At 43.3% G+C, this 20428-nt stretch overlaps 1 protein-coding gene across 4 annotated transcripts; it reads left to right on the forward strand.

Annotated features, from left to right (window-relative positions):
• Positions 1–384: 384 nt before the first annotated feature.
• On the forward strand, positions 385–20134 carry cmtm6 (CKLF-like MARVEL transmembrane domain containing 6). Of its 4 annotated transcripts, none has more exons than XM_080769211.1 (6): positions 385–516; positions 3193–3262; positions 5988–6174; positions 15594–15776; positions 16118–16216; positions 17278–20134. In XM_080769211.1, exons 2-6 carry the CDS (start codon positions 3213–3215, stop codon positions 17500–17502), a joined length of 744 nt encoding a protein of 247 aa, XP_080625337.1. In that variant the 5' UTR covers positions 385–516; positions 3193–3212; the 3' UTR covers positions 17503–20134. The 4 variants fall into 4 exon arrangements, with proteins under 4 accessions (XP_080625337.1, XP_080625339.1, XP_080625340.1 ...); XM_080769213.1 differs by having other exon boundaries at positions 3193–3253; XM_080769214.1 differs by lacking the exon at positions 385–516 and adding an exon at positions 635–674 and having other exon boundaries at positions 3193–3253.
• The last annotated feature ends 294 nt before the right edge of the window (positions 20135–20428 follow it).

Genomic DNA, 20428 nt, shown 5'->3' on the forward strand with positions numbered 1-20428 from the left:
GCTCTGAATTTTACACCTCTCCCGCTTAGCGGAGAGTGGCGTGTGGTAGAGGACATCTCCCCGGACGCGTGGGTATGTCCAGATGTCCGTCTTTTGTCCAGTGTCCACTTTATAAAGTCCATGCACTCCAGTGAATAGTATTTATCCATTTAGATAACTTTATTATTATTATTATTATTATTTAATTACTTGTTTTTACACAGAAACATAATGTGTGTCTTATAGCATCATTTAAATGCTTAATTTGTAGTTCTAATGTGCAAATTAAACTTTTTTTCAACGCTCTTGTCGGTACTCTTATTTTGAAGAGATCGTCCACCGCAAGTCTTAAATTAGCTCACTAGATTAGCTCACTAGACAGTGCCCCACATACCACACTCGTCGCGGTCGCACACAACACACACACCGCAGCAGGAGCACTGGAGAGACAAGACAGAGAAGTAACGCGCATTCCGATCTGATCAAAGTAAAGATCAATACTACAAACTACTGAAAGAAAGATTACAACACAGAACGGTGAGTCTAGCCTACACCATTTGAACGCTCGTGTGTGTTATCTTCCTGCTTCTTGATCACGCTTTATTTTACGAGTTTGTTTTGAGACGTTTCCTCTCTTGCAAAAAACGAAACCGTTTTTTTTGTTCGCTCTTCTCGGAGCTAACACACAGCGGAGGGTGAGGACGGTTGCTTTTTGTTTGTTTGTTTTGTAGCTGGGTTTGTCTACAGAAAAGCGATTATATTATATAACCTTTATTCAACCGATCTTCTATTTAACTACACGCGCAACTGAGATGGAACATATATTATTGTTTCTTTTGCCTTTACGACGTAACGTATACATCGTAAAGGCAAGGCGTTGTCCCTATACTGGGCCTAAAAACTAGCCAATCTGCAAGCTCACAGATGAACAATGAGTCGCCACCATTTTGAGCTTGCAGATCGCCTAGTTTTTTGGACGAGCGACACCGTTGCCATTTCGGTTTGTTGACGTTGTTTTTACATAGTTATTGGCGTTTATAGGGTAGCTCTAGTCGGGACCATAGCGTTATAACTTAAGGACATTCTTTAACGTTATGGGCCAAGGATATACGATTAATTGATTTCTTTATTTAAGTGTCGTGCTTCCGAAGAAGCACGACAGGACACTTTTTACAGTTTACATTCAATGATACTGCTACAATGTTAATTCATCTGATACTGTTGAACATGTACTTGTGAGTTATTGCCTAAATGTTGCTTGTATTGCAGTCTGCAAAACAGTAAATTAAACTTGGGACTTGTCTGCAATTTGCAGACAAGTTTCATTTTCTGTTTCGTGTTGCCTCATGCAACTTTGGCTATGAGCTACGTTTTAGTGCATTTTTGTTTTAGCCTACTTCACCTTAATTTAATTGCATGGGAGAGGGGGAGGGGGAGAGAGAGAGTTTGTTTAGAGTTTACACTAGACTCTCTGTGCTGTGTTCTGAACCCGGAAAATTCGCTGCTCGTTTAAACGCATTGTAATAAATAAATAAAATACCTCAATTCAACTAACGTTTCCGATCCATACAGGAATTAGAAGGTTAACACTTTATGTATTTGAGTCAGGGGCGTCATGTTTCAATAATGATTGTGAGTGCTCAAAGTCCCGCCCCCAGCCCCCCCCAGCGGTGGAAATAAAACAAGTTATTTTTTCTTTCTATTAGCATTTGAATGCCCAACACCTCTTGACCAAGCGCCCCCCACCCACGTAAGGGAGAGGAAATTCAGTCTTCGTGGGTGCATATTGGCTTATTATTTTAACCGTGGGTGTTTCAGCTACCAGGCACCCCCGGAGTCTCCGCCACTGATTTGAGTGTATTTTATTTTTACTAGCAGACTAAAGTGAGCTGCCTGGCAGTCTGTGCACATAACCGAGCCGAGGAAGCCACTGAGCCAGACGCGCCGAGCACTTTTAGTTTTGCCAACTTGGCGGATTTGAGGCTGAGAAGGGAAATTAAGAAAAATTAGGGTTTTATCTCTGGTGTCTGTCAACACGATTTGTCCCCAATTCACCAGAAAAAGTAGCTAGATTTCTCACCAGAAGCTTTTCACTAATTCAGTCGCTAGGGGGGTCTGGAAAGAAGCTAAATATGGCGACAAATCCGCTAAGTTGGCAACACTAGGAGAAAGAGAGAGAGGTTGTTTAGAGTTTACACTATAGAGAAAGTAGGAATGCTAAACGTTTAAACACCAAAGTACCGAAACAATGTATAGGCCACCAGGCCTACTTATCTGAGCTATACAGCCATGTAACATTTAACGAATACAATGTGATTTTGTCCAATCTGTATGTTAGTACAATATAAACAATATAGACATTTAGACCAGTGGTTCCCAAACTTTCCATGTCAAGGACCCCCAAATTGACACTAGTTTGAAAAGATATGCCATAAGAGAATATTTTCGCGGCTCTAGCAGTGATTCTCAACCCGTTTAATTTCAAGGACCCCCAGTTTGACATGCATTAGGCTACGGACCCCCCATTTAATGGCATTTCTATCTCTGCGACCCTCAATTTATATTGTAAAATCAATGTTAATTTAACTCTGAGCGTGTACAAACGGCTCCATTTGGTTCCATTTGTACGCTCTCAGAGTTACAGAACCATAAGGGTCCATTTGGTTCCTAATTATCATTTTGCTGGGGACTCCCTGGAACTCTCTCGTACCCCTAGGGGTCCCCGGACCCCACTTTGGGAACCACTGCTTTAGGCCATGTCAAAGGTCATATCTCTCACCTAGATACAGGCTCTGACACATTTTGACCTGAAGCTCTAATGGCTCAATGGTAAAAATAAAATGTCAGCACTTTCACAGGAAACCGGGTTCAAATCCCGGTAGGGGAAAGTAGCTTTAACCCATTTTGGGTGGGAACCCCTTTTGGTGTTTTAAACATTATGTTATAATTTAGCTATTGAAAAATAGCATATCTACAAGCTCATAGCGCACAAGCTTGTAGGTCTGCTATTTTTGAAAAATCGTGAAAATATTTATTTCAGAAAACTGGAGGATTTAGAAGATGTTTTTTAAATGTAGACGTCTTTATGGGTTAAAGGGGAATTCCACTCATTTTCAACATTTTGCATTTTGTATAGTTGCATTTTGCATTTTGCATATACTTTAGAGTTGTGTGAAAATAATAAAAAAGTTTCCCCCATTCTGTGTTTCCTAGACCTGTAAATCTTGAAAAAAATGGTGAGACACCTCTTGAAGATGTCATCAACAGCTCTAAGGTATATAAGGTAATATACAAGATCTCTGTGGGCCCAACAAAACACTTTCAATTCAAACGTGTTTTATTGGGCCTCAGGCCCAATAAAACACTTTCAACGTGTTTTATTGTATTTGTGCAACATACCGGTAGTCATTATTTTGAATAAACGTATTATCATTATATATATATATCGTATCTGTATTAGGCTTGTCACGGTGTTACCGGTGGGCGCACACACCACCGAGTACATTACTTGCACACCGATAGCACCGTTTTATTATTATTTTTAATACTAGACTATTTATTTTCTTGTTTACCCTATAAAACCACTTCAGTTCATTTCCGTGTGGCACCCATGTGCTTATAAGCAGGTTATCAATACTTTAGTCGCATAACAGGTTGTATTATTATTATGAAGAGAACAAAAATGATCTGCTCTTTAATGGGGAGCTGTCTGAACACACACCAGCATGGTGTCAGATTTCACTTTCGCTTTGGTGACCGGTCTTGGCTGCATTCAGACTAGTGCGGTCCGGTGAGTTTATACTTCCACAATGTTTTAGTGCTTTATTTACTCACACTAATCTGTAGCAACGGTGCGCTCTCAATTCATCCTGTAATGATATCCTATTAGCGTCTTGATCAACGCTGATGAAGGCTATGTGAGCTGCCTGAAACACCTGCATTGTTGGTCTCTGTGATATGACTCATATCATATGAGGAAAATAAAATGATGAAAAGAGTTCTGCTGGATTGTTTATCTGCTCTTTGCATTTTTTGACCGCGCCTGCCTATACTGCCTAAAGCAGTGTTTCTCAACCTATGTACCGCGGCACTTTACTGTGCCGTTTGATATGTCCAGGTGTGCCGCTTGATTTTACAGAATGTAACACAAAGTTAGTGTTACTTTCTGTCAAATCAGGCGGCACATTAACCCTCCCCCGAAAGCAATATTATAGCTACTGGGCTGCAGGCTTCCTATTGTTGCGTCGTTGTTGTGTCACGTCTAACCATTAGACGTGCGATAAAAAACAACACGGAACAATAGACTCTAATGACCCTCGGCCATTGAAATGTTAATGCTAAAGAGATGCATCCAGAAGACGCTATACATTTCGCTGAGTTCGCTCCCTCAAGAAATACTGGAGCGCGCAGAGCGCATATGCACGTAGAGCAGACACATGCAGTCCTACATGTCCTGACCCAAACACTATAGGAGGTAAAGTAAACGTGACGTTGTTGTGGTTAAACATAATGTGCCACGAAAACTAGCTGTCCAAAAATAGCTGCCCATAGTTGTCCAACCATATGATCGTCTCGTTCGGCCAACAACATACAGTATATATCCCTCCCTCCATGAAGCGCAGTGATGCCTGATTTACACGTGTTATGCTTGCATGCTGAAAATGGCTGATCTACAAGCTCACAACGCGTTGCGGACGCAATGCGTTGTGAGCTTGTCGATCAGCTATTTTCATGCAGGCTGTGAGAACTGAGACCCTTCACAATAAAAGCATGCAGCTTTCACAAGTTGGCAATAAAGACAAGCAAAAGGATTAAGAATTAGTTGGCATTTCACATTGCATATGAGCATTTTTTTCTCCCAAATGTATTTAAAAATATATATAATAAGGAATTCATTTGGATAATGGTAATGGAGATATTTTAAAAGTTGTCACTTTATTAATCCCAACACTGTATGTACCGGTATGTATATAGATAGGCCTATACACACTGTATATCTAGGTGTGCCCCGAGATTTTTAGGCTATGAAAAGTGTTCCCTGGGACAAAAAAGGTTGGGAAACACTGGCCTAAAGCCTCGACGTAAGTAATTACTTTGGAAGTGCAAGCACTGTTGTAGTTTCTATTTCTAACCCCCCCGATCGAAACAAATTTATTTTGATTGATCGATCATCAAATACGTGATCGAAGGTCAGCCCTATATTTAGGTTGAAATAAAAAAGACGGGGAGCAGAACTATATATCGTGTGTGTGTAGACACACGATATATTCCATTCCACTTTTTTTCCCCTTCATTCAGTCATTTCTTTGGGTCCAGCACCGTATTCTGAAACTGGGATGTGCACATTGTTTTCCTTCTTTACATAGGGTGTAATGGCACTCCGTCTAAATGTTCTTAAAAATGTACCACTTGGTGGAGTAGACCTCACAAAAACACAAAACAGTAGTTGTACGCAAACGACAGGACAAAAATTACTTTTCATAAAAAGGTTTTACTGAGAAAAGTATCGAATGTATGGTCAAAAAACTGTGTTGCTTCCTTCTATGTCTGACTCCAACTGACTACAAGACTGACATCAAACAGAAATACACACAGGTGCCTCAAACGGGTCTAAATTGGCTCCCATCAACATCAAAGGACAATATTGGCTCCCATCAACCTCAAAGGATAATTAGGTCACACTCAGGTCAGGTCAGCTAGACCTTTGTAAACACACACATGACACTCATGAGATGCAATCAAATATTCAGCATAGCTTTGTAACCTTTTTTAACCAATATAATTATTAATCTTAATCATGAATTCACTTAAACATAAACATTGACAATTGGCACATAGGGTTTAACCCATTTTGGGCGGGAACCCCTTTTGGTGTTAGCCGTATGTCATGCGCCGTATGTCACCACTGACATGGAAACGTAGCTTTTTCAGAAAACTGTCGGGATGTAGAAGACATTTTTTAGAATCTGATCTCGGGTCTCAAGTATATTCCATTCTGTCCCGTCCAGGTCCATCGTCATGCCGGACAGCAGGCCTAACGGTGAACCGCATGTCTACAACCCGACCACGACCACGGAAGAACCGGAGGAAAAGGAAGAAGAAACCGAGACCAAGCGCCTGACCCTAGCCGAGATCTTCGTTGTCCCTACGGAGATACTGTCCAGGCGGAGATGTGTGATCAAAGTGGCTGAAGTGGTACGTACTGAGTAGAAATGAAGGAGAGAAAAAGAACCATGACACCTTCTTTCTATGAGAATTTGCATTTACCTCAGTGGCGTAAAACGTGCACCTCCTTTTTTTTTTAAATTATAAGTGACTTTAGGCTTGTTTTTCTGTATAGTTGCTTGTAAATATTGAATTTTGGGAGGGGTGGGGGTGGGGGGTCTCGTTTCTAAAGGGCGGTTGCTTATTTGTAACCTGACTCCGCCACATTGCGACAGTATTGAGTTCACAAGTTGCCTCCTCCTACCGGCATCTGGTTTCTCTCAAGCAGAAACGATGAATGGGGGGTCCGCAGGCTGAAAGGTTTTCTGAAAAACCCCATGTTTCTATATCGGTGGTTCTCAAACATTTTCATGTCAAGGACCCCCAAGATTATATGTATTCGACCGCCGACCCCCATCTGAAAATATGTAGTTCCAGGGACCTCCCGCCCCTCTCCTCTCTCTCTCTCTCCCTCTCATTACCAGGCAACAGTGCAGCACTAATACTATCTCTTTCTCTCCGTTTCTGGCACAACAGCGCCCCTACTGGTAGTCAGTCATACTGGTGCTCATGAACACATACATAGGTGAACCAACACATAGGTGAAAATAGCACATCTACAAGCTCACAACGCGTCACTTCACGCCAAGTTGTGAGCTATGTAGATCTTCTATGTTCACTACTTGTTAAATATTTGTTCCAATTTATGGCATTTCTTCTACTTAGAAGTTTAGGTCCCTGCACACTGCTTCGTTTTTCACATTCTTAAGCCCACCACACACCGTCTGCGACCGTGTGCGGCGCGGCGCGTTGCTGCGCGGCGCCGCCTGAAAATAGAACTGTGTTCTATCGGCGCGCCGGGCGGCGCGGCGCGGCTCCGCGCGGCGGACGGAGCCGGTGTGCGTTAGGTTCATTGAAAATAATGGAGGCGGCTGTGCGCGCCGCGCGGGGGACGCAGCCGGTGTGTGGTGGGCTTAAGTCTGTTTAAAGGGATAGTTCAGATTTTTTTAACTTAAGTTGTATGAAATACTTGCCACTAATATAGTGGTTGCAACTGTATTAATTGATTGCCCGAGTCCCGTGGTGGGAGATCTGCTCCGGTTTTAGTGAATATTAAGTAGTTCTGGTCATTTTGTGGGGGGCACTGGGGCCACACAGTAAAAGTAAATTAATCCACAAAACGAACTTAATTTTTTATTGTTGACCTATTTCTAAAATATTAGTGCGACTTTCGTTCAACTTTGACCGCTCCATCACAGGGAACTATTTTTTGGGCGTAGTGATATGGACACAAAAAACATGTGTGATAGAGGGGTAAAAAAATAACGAAAGTTGCACTAATATTTTAGAAATGCGTCAACAATACAAATAACGTTAGTTTTGTGGATTCATTTACCTTTACTGCGTGGCCTCCAGTGCCCCCCACAAAATGACCGGAACTACTTGATATTTCACCAAAACCAGAGCAGAACTCCCACCACAGGACTCTGGCAATCAATTAATACAGTTTTAACCACTATATTAATGGCAAGTATTTCATACAACTTAAGTAAAAAAAAATCGTAACTATCCCTTTAACGAAAAACACATCCAGTCTACAAGTACCTTTCTATAATCATTGAATTCTGTTTTTACTTCGTGAAAGGTTTTAGCTTTATTGGAAATGTTTTGAAATAATAATAATTATGTCGCAATGTACCAAACAAAAATTAAGTGTTTGGGAACCAGGGTTTTAATGGAAGGTGGCATTCCACATTTTGGTGGCTGAGTTGGTAGAATGAGAATTTCGGAAATGTCTCCATGATCAACAGTAATAGAGTACACTGTAGGCTATTACAGTATCGTCTAATAGTCCAGGGCTGCACAATGTATCATTTCAGCATTTGGCGTCGCATAGTGCACATTATGCAATAGTCCCCCTGCAAAGGGTGCATTGTACTGTAGCTATCTACGGCAAATTGAGTTAGTCAATCACATGGTACTATAAAACAATTGTACTTGTTCCTTCCTAGAAAAGGAAATCTTGCAAGGTTCTCGTTTAATTCATCGTGACTAATCTGGAAGGAAAACGGCCTACACTCCAGTCTGACACACACACCACACAACGATGACTGATTTCTTGCTAACTGGCCGTGCCGCGCCAACGCATACTGCGTTCACAGAGGTGTCGACCGCAGTATTGAACTGTCGCCCCTCTAAAAATCACCCCGATCACCGCTACGTTTGAACATATGAGCGATGTGCATTGGCCCCGGGTTTCCCGAAGGACGCCTCTTACACCATGGTGTAATTCAGAAGTGGTTGTTGCACATGCTCGGTTGCTCCTCTAGGCCGCACACGAGTGCAGCATTTACTACATGGTGAAAGAAATGCAAAATGCCACTCCTCTCCTTTCCATGCCGTAACCGGAAGGCAGCATTCAGGATAATTGCCCCCCCCCCCCGAGGTCTCCTGAACTGTTCTACAGGTCTCGTGTCGTCGTCTGCACTATAGCGCTCATAAGCTTTCACATGAACATTAAGATTACGGCAATAAATACTGTAAAACAGTACGCCGTACTGTACAGGGGTACCCACACATTTTTTGACTTGAGAGCTACTTTCAAAATTGACCAGCTCAAGAAGATCTGCCCACCGAAAAAAAAAAAAATGATGCAATGTCTGAAAATAGTTTAACCCATTTAGACGATTCTACAAATGCCTTCTAAAACATGACAGTTTCCTGAAAAACCCGTGTTTCTATATTGGTGGTTCTCAAACGCTTTCATGTCAAGGACCCCAGCATAATTGGCCACAGACCCCAATCTCAAAATATGTTGCTCCCCCCCCCTCCCCCCTCGCTCTGAAAGAATATACATTCAATGATTTGTGTCACATTTTCACGATTTTTCAAAGATAGTGGCGCGCTACGAGCTTGTAGGTCCTGTTGTGGTTTGTCGCTCGCTGACTCTGAGACGGTTTCTTTTCAGGAGCTAATCGGCGACGCACGCGAGTCTCTCGCAGATCAGAATATAGTAGCGGTTCCAATTCAATGGAGTTTAATTGGATAATACGTTGCATGCCAGTGGGTCCTGTTTAATGAGAAATAAGGTTTTATGTACAAAAGAAAAGAAAGGAAGAAATCTTCTTTTGGAGTGATTTAAGTCACATAGCGGTGAAAGAAAACCCTGTTTTGGCTTTTGTGATTTTTTGTAAATGACGTGCTGTTCAGGTTGGGAAGCAGGATTGTTTACGAGGACAGAAGCGCGATGAGTTTACGGTCTGCACTAGTGTGTGTGTGTGTGTGTGTGTGTGTGGTTTCACCGTTTCCTCGCCTCAGTCTGTCTTGTCCTGTTCTTAACTAAAATCACACCCGTGTGAACTGAGTGGTGCAACTCCCCTCCTCTCTCTCTCTCTCTCTCTCTCTGTCTCTGTGTCTCATTAGCAGGCAACAGTGCAGCACTGTCTCTCTGTTTCTGGCACAACAGTGCCCCTACTGGTACTCATGGTCATACCACTGGTGCTCATACGATAGGTAGGTTAACGTCACATAGGTGAACACGACGGACATTGCTGTTCCTAGTTGGGAGTGCAGGTTGCACCACTCAAAAAATGCAGTTTTTACAGTTACAGAAAGAAAAAAAACCCTCATCATTCCCACGTCATACCTCCCGTCGACTTCACACACCGCCCTTCACTGCGACCGGTTTTTCCTGTCGTTAAAATGCCCAAACGGAACGCCCCCCCACCCACCCCCATCCATATATCCACCAGCATGCGTGTTGTTGCACTGCAAAACACGCGTATAGGGAAGGCTCGTACGTGTACTGTTTTCTTTTTGCTTGTAGGTCGCCTGTTTTCAAAATAACCGATGTTTAGAGGGTTTAGCAGTGACACTGATTGCTATATATTATTAACACATTGTGCTGCATGGGTGCCTACTTGGACCCCCCCCCCCCCCCCCCAGAAGCAAAGATTTTAGTTAAAAACGTTCGCTCTGAAAGAATATATGCAAAGATTTGCGCCAACATTTTCATGATTTTTTTCCCCAAAAATAGCAGACCTACGAGCTCGTAGCGCAGCACTCTGTGCCGCGCTATGAGCTTGTAGATCTGCTATTTTTCAACAGCTAAAGCATAACATAATGCTTAAAAAAATACCAAAAGTGGTTCCTGCCCAAAAATGGGTTAAAATCCTGTCGTCGACTGACTGACTGGACACCCCCTTGTGATGTTTTCAAACCTCACCGTGAGTCAGATCTTATCTCTCATCTTGTTTTATCCTCTTTTTACGACGTCACAACTGGCCTAGAGTCAGCTCTTATCTCTCACCTCTCATCTATTTTATCCTAAAGTTAGGACGTCACAACTGGCCTAGAGTCAGCTCTTACTGCATCTCTCACCTCATCTGTTTTATCCTAATGTTAGGACGCCACAACTGGCCTAGAGTCAGCTCTTATCTCTCACCTCTTCATCTGTTTTATCCTAAAGTTAAGACGTCACAACTGGCCTAGAGTCAGCTCATTATATCTCACCTCATCTGTTTTATCCTAAAGTTAGGACGTCACAACTGGCCTAGAGTCAGCTCTTATCTCTCACCTCTCATCTGTTTTATCCTAATGTTAGGACGTCACAACTGGCCTAGAGTCAGCTCATTATCTCTCACCTCGCAGGATGGGAAACAAACCATCCCTTGTCTGACGTTTAAAAGACAAAATACAGTTTTCCCCTTGTATGATCAAACAACAAGGAACTGGCTCTTTCTGCAAGAAGCAGACAGAAGCTCCGTCCGGGGGGTGAATCAAAGTGCAGATTAAACCATTCAGGACTGGAACCCCTTTGGTGTATTTTTTGTAAAATCGTGAAAATGTGGCGCAAATATATATATCCTTTCAGAGCGAACATTTTTAACTCGTTGCTCGTTGCTTCTGGGGGGGGGGGGGGGGTCTCTGGAACAACATATTTTCAGATGGGGGGGGGGGGGGGGTCGGCGGCCAAATACATTTCTGGGCGTCCTTGACATGAAAATGTTTGAGAACAATTGACATAAAAACATGGGGTTTTTTTTCCAGAAAACTGTTGGAAGACATTTGTAGAATCGTCCTCGGGTCTAAATGGGTTAGGCCTGACGTCGAAATTGAAAACATGTCTTTTTTTTCAGTGGTTCTCAATATTTCATGTCGAGGACCCCAAAAATATATGAAATTGGCCCACTGACCCCCATCTGAAAATGTGTTGTTTCAGGGACCACCTCCCAGAAGCAAAGATTTGAGTTAAAAACGTTCTCTTTGAAAGAGTATATATTCAAAGCTTTGCACCACATAAATAGCAGACCTACAAGCTCATATGAGCTGCTATTTTTCAATAGCTAAATTATAACATAATGTTTAAAACACCAAAAGGGGTACCCGCCCAAAATGGGTTAAGTTGGTGTTGAGCAGAGTGTGATGTCTTAGCTTCTCCACCCAGAGACAAATCTGTTGAGAAATGGAGATGTGAAAGTGGGGGGGGAAGTGCAAGTGAGGTTGGGTTCTGGTCAGTTGGGACTCTGACCATTAACGTTTGCTGAGTCTGCGTTTTAACCCATTCTGGGCAGGAACCCCTTTTGGTGTTTTAAGCATTATGTTATGCTTTAGCTGTTGAAAAATAGCAGATCTACAAGCTCATAGCGCTGCACCGAGTGCCGCACTATGAGCTTGTAGGTCTGCTATTTTTTTTTTATCGTGAAAATGTGGCCAAATCTTTGAATATATATTCTTTCACAGCGGATGTTTTGAACTCTTATCTGGAACTACATCATTTCAGATGGGAGTCCACGGCCAAATACAGATAATTCTGGGGGACCTTGACATGAAAAAGGTTGAGAAGCACTGACATAGAAACATGGGGTTTTTCAGAAATCTGTCAGGATTTAGAAGACATTTGTATAATCGAACTTAGTCGACTGAAATCTTCTGATAATTAGTCAACTGTCTAAAACTAGACTAGACTAAAAGTAAAACATTTCAGATATGACGTAACGGAATCTTATTCAAAATAACTAATATGACTCAAACTAAATCAAAGTACTGCTGTCTCTCTTACCTTCTGTTGCAAAATTTGTTTGAGGTTAAGTGGAAGTGTTTCGTCACCTTCCTCTTGCAACAAACTCTCCAATAACATACTTTCTGTCTCTCCTACACTGTCTCCCTCTCAGCTGTCCTACTTTCTGTCTCTCCTACACACTGTCTCCCTCTCAGCTGTCCTGTCTGTCTCTCCTACGCTGTCTCCCTCTCAGCTGTCCTACTGTCTGTCTCTCCTACGCTGTCTCCCTCTCAGCTGTCCTACTGTCTGCCTCTCCTATACACTGTCTCTCTCTCAGATGTCCTACTGTCTGTCTCTCCTACACTGTCTCCCTCTCAGCTGTCCTACTGTCTGTCTCTCCTACACTGTCTGTCTCTCCTGAGCTGGCTAGCTGTAACCCCACATACTGTAAACCTATAATTATGGCGCATCAATGTGTAAAATGCAGCATGTGTGTGTGTGTGTGCGTGTGTGCATGCTTGTGCATGTGTGACGGACTGTGTGTGTGTGTGTGTGTGTGTGTGACTGAGTAATTGTGTCTGTGACGGACTGAGAATAGATTTGAAGTCGACGTTTTAAAACCCTTTGCTGCAGGCGCGCTGCGTCTCAAAAGAAATAAAACAAGAGTGCCCGCGCTGAGATTGACGCGAGGGGAAATATCGTCTTCCGTTTGTCAACCCGCGCCGTCACAAACTGTCACGCGCCGCCGAACGGCAACCCAGGACTGAAACGTGTGCTGCTTTTTTAACCCGTTTAGACAAAATGTCTTCTGAATCCTGACAGTTTTCAGGGGGAAAAAAACTGTTTGTCAAAGGTTTTCATGTCGAGGTGTGAGGTGTGTTATTACAATTAAAATAAAAAAGTTACATGAACCTGTGGACTTGGCGCCCTCTACCGATATTGACTTCGGTGCTCTATTGGAGAGACACACATATGTAGCTTTAAATAAAGACGTTTCTTTTACGTCTATCTCTCAGCATGTGTACTGTTGTTGTTGTGTCTCAGTCAGTGTGGTGCGAGTATAGCGCTGCTACCCACCCCTCTCCATTTTAGACCTGAGGTCGATTCTACAAATGTCTTCTAAATCCTGACAGTTTTCGAAAAAACCCTATGTTTCTGTGTCAGTGGTTCTCAATGTCATGTGAAGGAGCCCCAGAATTATATGTAATTGGCCGCCGACCCCCATCTTAAAATATGTTGTACCAGCCCCCCCCCCCCCCCCCCCCCCCCCAGAAGCAAAGATTTGAGTTAAAAAAAAAAGTTTGCTCTGAAAGAATATAAATTCTAAAGACTTTAGAGAAGATTTTTTTCTTCTTTCTAAAATAGCAGATCTACACGCTCGTAGCTATGAGCTTGTAGATCTGCTAAACATAATGCTTAAAACGCCAAAAGGGGTTCCCGCATGCTCAATGCTACCGAAATCGAGGGGAAGAGAGAGAGAGAGAGATTCTGGGAACAGGGCTCTGTCACTATTTCAATATAAATCATGACATCAGAGTTAAAAACCACAAAATGCAGCGTTAGTGTTTTTACTGCATAATTGTCATGTTGTGTTCTAAAGCGTCTTTCATGTCTGTCCCTTTTTATAACGGTACTTCCTGGCGCACACACAGTAGATGGAATTGACACACACACACACACACTGGCAACTTCTCTCAGAGGAATGCTGTGTTGTATTTAAGTGTCGGGCGCACAAACAAACACCTGACTCTCTCTCTCTTTTCCCCCCAAATGAATACACACAAAGCATATACGAGTAAAATAAAACACGTAGAGAAACACCCTCCAATCCCGCCACAATGTGAATACCCTGTGTAACACCCACATTTAATACATTTATACCCCAAAACTCACACCTAGCCCTGCCATAGCCCCTCCCCCGCGCACTGCATGTTGGGAAGGACACGGCTTCATGTAGGGCGTCACCGATTTGCTGTGCAACATCCCCCCCCCCCCCTCATGTTCTCACCACCCATCTCGGGCTACACCACACACACTAAAGGCCTATTCATAGTCTGGATTTTCGGTGGTGAGGTGACCACCGCTCCGGTGGTGAGGTGACCACCGGAGCTGAAATAACGTTGAGCGGTGGTGAGTGAAAACAGAGAGAAGGGCTGTGGCGGTGGTTTGCTCTTACCGCGGCTCGTGACGTCAGGTTCGGTGGTCACCCCACCACCGAAAATCCAGACTATGTATGAGCCTTAACCTACACGATTCTAGATAACATTCATCAATCACTCCTGTGGTACCACCTGTGTGTGTGTGTGGGGGTGGGTGGGTGCTGGGGGTGGAAGCTCTGCAGAGTCTCTCTGTTAACCCCTTTCGGTGTTTAAAGCATTATGTTATACCTTGGCTGTTGAAAAATAGCAGATCTACAAGCTCATCATATCAAGCTCATCAGATCTACAAGCTCACCCAGTGCCACACTATGAGCTTGTAGATCTGGTGTTTTAGAAAACTTGAAAATTGTGGCGCAAACCTTTGAATATCTGTTCTTCCAGAGCGTCGTTAAAAATGTAACGCGTTTCCTGTCATTCTCTCTGTTCTTGGCTTGCTGTGGAGGCAGTGGAACTGGCGGTTCAGATAAGAATGTACGTGTGTGTGTGTGTGTGTGTGTGTGTGTGTGTGTGTGTGCGCGTGCACAGTCACACACACAGGTTAGTGCCTTGCATTGTTTCCTCTGCCATCGGTGTGTGACTGTAATGCCCAATCTACTGTATGTAAAGTGCCATATACGTACACACACACACACACACACACCTAACACACTAGGTTGTTAATAGAACATACACATAATTATCAATTTATTATATTCTAAGCACTTTGCTGCATTTCTTAACCACTTTGAAAGGTGCGCATTGTTTGTCTCCTTATTGGATATCCCAACCCGACACTGTGTTCATTGATGCTCTTTATGACCAACACGATATTCTACAAAATGTCTTCTAAATAAGCAGTTTTCTGGAAAACTTCAACTTGGCCGCCGACCCCCATCTTAAAATATGTTGTTCCAGTGACCCCCCCCCCCCCATCCCCAGAAGCAAAGATTTGAGTTAAAAAATGTTTGCTCTGAAGGAATATAAATTAAAAATACATTTTCAAAAAATAGCAGATCTACAGGCTCGTCACTCGGTGCCACACTATATGAGCTTTTGTAGATCTCGTGTCGATGAATTTTATCCCTCCTCAGATTCCGTCCTTCCAGAGGTGATGCCCATGCAGCTCCATGAACTGTATGACAATAACGTTGATGTCTGTCCGACGTGATCTCCCCAGCTCCTGTCCTTCCAGCTGTATGAACTGTGTGTATATATATATGTATATGTATGTATATGACAATAACGTTCTGTCCGGTGCTCTCCCCATGCAGCTCATGGCCTTCGTGACCTTCGTGCTGGAGGAGATTGTGACCACCTGCAATAACTGCCTGCCGCTCTACTTCTTCGAGTTCGTCAGCTGTTCGGCCTTCCTCTTCACACTGCTGCTCCTCATCTGCCTCGGCACCATCCTGCACACCAAAGTGAAGATGACAGTCAACATCTGGGCCAAAGTGGTACGACCTCCGACCTCTCTGTGTGTGTGTGTGTGTGTGTGTGTGTAGCCCAAGGTTATTTAAATAAGGTTAGGATGTGAAGACCGTACGGTGGACTCCATGTTGCTCCCTGGATGGAAAGAAACGTGCGCAATTGAGACCAAGGAAGCTGAACGGAACACGGAAGTGTTGGCTGCATGTAGCCCATTGCGCATGTTTCTTTCCTTCTAGGGAGCAACATGGAGTCCACCGTACGGTCTTCCCTTCCTAACCTTATTTAACCCATTTTGGGCGGAGTTAAGCGTTTACTGTTACAAGTAATTAACGTGTGTGTGTGTGCGCATGTTTTTTTTCCTTTCCAGGACTTTGGGTACACGCTTGGGATGGCTGTTATGCTCCTGAGCGTCTCGCTGTGGTTCGCTATACAGAACGAAGGCTCCGTCATGGAGCATGCTGCTGCGGTGAATATATATATACATTCAGATTAACCCATTCTGACCTGAGATCAGATTCATACGAGCTTTCCACTGGACACACACACTGGTCTGATTAACCCATTCTTACCTGAGATCAGATTCTAAACAATGTCAGTCGAAAAGGCAAACCTACAAGCTCGTAGCGCGCCACCGAGTGGCGCGCTACGAGCTTGTAGATCTGCTATTTTTCAATAGCTAAAGCACAACATGATGCTAACACCAAAATGGGTTATCTGCCACATTCAGACATTTTCTGCCCTCCCCAGGTTGGCAGAAAAAGTGTAGCGCCCAGGATTACATTAGATCATTGACGCTGGGTGATGGAAAATGGGTTGCAAAATCGTGGGATTAAAAATAATAATAATAATAATGATGGACCTTGATATGACAAGGGTTGAAAGCCACCGCTCTAGCCCATTCTGGACGGGAACCCCATTTGGTGTTTTCAGCATTATGTTATACTTTAGCGATTGGAAAAACAGCAGATCTACAAGCTCGTAGCTTGTAGATCTGCTGTTTTTGAAAGATCATGACAATGTGTCTCACATCTTTCAGAGCGAAGGCTTTTAACTCAAATTTCTGTGGACTGAAACTTTAGTTAAAGAAAATTTAGTTTTAGTCACATTTTAGTCACCTGGAATGTCTAGTGTTAGTCTAGTTTTAGTCGACTAAATGTCATAAGATTTTAGTCGACTAAAATGTATTTTGGCGGGTCTTGATGCCGTCGTAATGAGTGTTTTTACACTTGCTTATTTTCAGCATGCAACCAAGTGTAAAATGACTTATACTGGATCTCTTGTCCACTAGTCCCTTCCTAACATTTCAGTCTAGTTTTTATTTGTCGACGAAATCGTCCGTATATTTAGTCTTAGTTTTAGTCATCGTAGCTTAGTTTTCATCTAGTTTCCATTTGTTTTTGTCAGTGGAAATACGTAGTCGACGAACATTTTTCGTCTTGGTTTTAGTCGACGAAAACAACACCGGTTAGAGGTGTGTTTGTGCTGTTTTTTTATAATAACACCTTGTGTTGTCTGTGCGTCTCCCAGGCGTTTGGCTTCCTGTCCGCCGTGGTGTTCCTCGTGGACTTCGTCGTGCTCGTCCGAACGCCAGACCATCCCTGGAGGAAATGGGACGAGAAGGTTGTTGTTGAGGAGGAGGAGAAGGAGGAGAAGGACGACGACGAGGAGGCCGCCGAGGGCGCCGGCGCCGAAGCCGAGACCGAAATGCAGCGGCTGAACCCCGTGCCCATGAACGGCATCGGTGGCGAATGACATGATACACGCGCGCGCACGGCACAAGACACACGCACGGCACAAAGCTCACGCACACAACAACAAACACACACACGTCTGCGCGCGCGACCGGACCGCACACGACAACAACAACACGTACACACACAAACGTTCACGCTAAACATACACGTACGCACGCACGCACGCACGCACACGCACAGACACACGCACACACACACGCACACACACATACAGTAGAACAGAATCCCGATAGAAGGTTCACCACCCTGTTACAGAACCTATAAGCGACGGCTCCTGAAACATTTCCTGGCCATGTTTGAATACCAAAGGGGGGGGGGGGCAAACATTCGCTGTAAATAGCCGATCTACAAACTTAATTGCAAAGGGTCATGTTTGTTTTGCGTCGCAAACTTGTAGATCGGCCATTTCTGTCGAAGACATTTTGGTGTAGAGAGAGAATACTAACGGGCCATGTACAGACCTCTGGGGGACCCTGTTTCAACTGAGCACAATGGGGTTCGAGTGGTTTTTAAGTCCACTAACTATTAGCGTGGACATGACAATCACTTTTTAATAGCTTTTTTTTTTACATGCCGTTTTTAAACGAAATGTGTAGACCCACTGCATATTCTACTTTTTAAACAATCAATATTTTTTTACTATGCTGAGGTTTTGGAACTCTAATGCCATCTATTAGTGTAGGACAGAGCCTGTAAAATCCTGTGTCTAAATAACAAATATAAATGTTGTTTTCATGTGTCCAGTACATATCTCAGTTCATATTCGCATCACAACGGTCTCCACTCCAGTACATATCTCAGTTCATAGTCACATCTTGACAGTCTCCAGTACATATCCCATTCCATATTCACATAACAGTCTCCAGTACATATCTCAGTTCATAATTATAATACCATAACAGTCGCCACTCTCCAGTACATATCCCAGTTCATATTCACACAACGGTCTCCCAGTTCACTACATTTGACTGACGGGTTCGTTCTGTGTTGTTGTTGTTGTTGTTCAAAGCCACTCCCTCCTCTCGCACGTAAACAAAAATACTTCTCGGATCTCTTCTTTTTGTATTAATCATCTTTTTATTATTTGTGCCTGTGTGCGTGTCAGTGCCTTTGCGTGTGTGCCTGCGCGCGTGCTGCTATGACGAGATAACGGTTCTATTCACTGTCGTCTATCAGGACATCCTGTTCATTTGAAACGGTTTTGTCCTGTCACATCAAAGCATATCTGTCGTAGAACATATAGTTTGCTTTGATACTCCAGCCACGTGTAATGACATGTACTTTCATATTGTCACATGTGTAAGCTGTTTTTAGTTTTTTTTTTTTTAAATCAACAGCCAATACTGTATCGGCTAATTAATGATGCTTTGTAAAGGCTTAAGGAGAATTCTGGACTAGCACTTGTCTCACCGTAATCTTTATTATATCCATTAACCAGTGGTAAGGCGGGGAAAAAACCAAACCATAAAAAAATAAAACATTTCCTGCGCTCCGTAGCTCTGAGCATGAAGGTGGCGTTTTTTCGGCAGTTTTCCTTTTACGACAGCCCATTTCCACTATGTGGTGACATATCCGACATTATGAAATTATTGCTGGAGAATTTAGCGATAAGCCGGAGCTGAGGTACGCTCGTCGCTCGGGATGGATTTTGTATTTTTTTATTGTTTTGACACTCATTAGATTACGGTAAAAAAAAAAGAGCGCTAGTCCGGACTTCTCCTTTAAACCTAAACAATTCCATGCCTCTATAGATGCACACATTCTAGGAATCTGGCTGTGCATCGTCTGTCTGTCTCAGTTCTATTCCCAAATATGGAGATGAGTGACGTCATGTAGTATTGACATCATAAATTGCTCGGAACGGAACATGAAGTTTGCCTTTATAACGTCCTGCTGTCCATGTAATGAATTTTTTCCGTACAAGCTCCGTACAGTTGTATCTATCCGCTTGTCCAGCGTCTGTGTTATTGTGCTGAAGTTGGTCGCGTTTTCAGGTTTCGGTACTCAGCATTGGCCGGGTGGTCGCGTGAGAGAAATGGGCTCAACGTTGACCGCTCCCTCCCTCCCACTTTGTCTCCCTCTCTAGCTGTTGCCAAACCTACCAGACAGGAGTGGACGTTTCTTGCTGTCGGCCGGCGTCTTTTCCGGGTCTTTAGACAGCTGGTGGATGGAAATTAAGCTCCACCCACCATGCGGCTGACTGCCGCGCGGGGGGGGAGCGTTTCCGGGAATCTGGCCGTCGCGGCATTCAGTCGCGTGGAGCTTCTTTTCCATCCACCAGCTGTCTTAAAAACCCGGAAAAGACGCTGGCCAACAGAAGAAAACGTCCGCGGCTGTCGGCTCAGGTCTGGAAACGCTGTCTCTGTCCCTCTCCTCTCTCTCTCTCTTTAAGAAATGCTTTATTGGCATGATAAAATATGTCTTGCATTGCCAAAGCATACATATAACATAAAACAAATGATTGCATTGCGTATACGGGGACAACAGGTGAATAAGAAACGTCCTCTGTTTTCCGCATTGTTTTGTTCTGTGCGTGTTTTATGTTTGGTTTTGTTTTTTTAGCTTGCTTGTTTTTGTTTTTTGCGAAATGTCTGCCATGTTGTATGAATGAAACATGCTGTAACAAACCAGCCCGTGTTGAATCACGAGTCAAACCTCATTTCCTTTTTATGAAGAAAACATTTACTTTAGTCTGTGATGTGTCATTTTGGCTGACTGAACATTCAGCTTAACTTAACCACTTGCATATACATGCACCATACATGACTAGTGGAAATAGCCGATCTACAAGTTCACAGCTTGTAGATCTTCCCTATTTTGTAACAATGTCAAAACATTGTAACATGTTACACATATCTATAAAAGTACATTATCTTGTATGTTATAGAAACATTACTTATGTTAACCTGGTGAGTTTAGAAACA

The sequence above is a fragment of the Protomyctophum bolini genome (genome assembly GCF_963924005.1).
Source record: "Protomyctophum bolini genome assembly, chromosome: 7".
In the NCBI taxonomy this organism is placed as follows: domain Eukaryota; kingdom Metazoa; phylum Chordata; class Actinopteri; order Myctophiformes; family Myctophidae; genus Protomyctophum; species Protomyctophum bolini.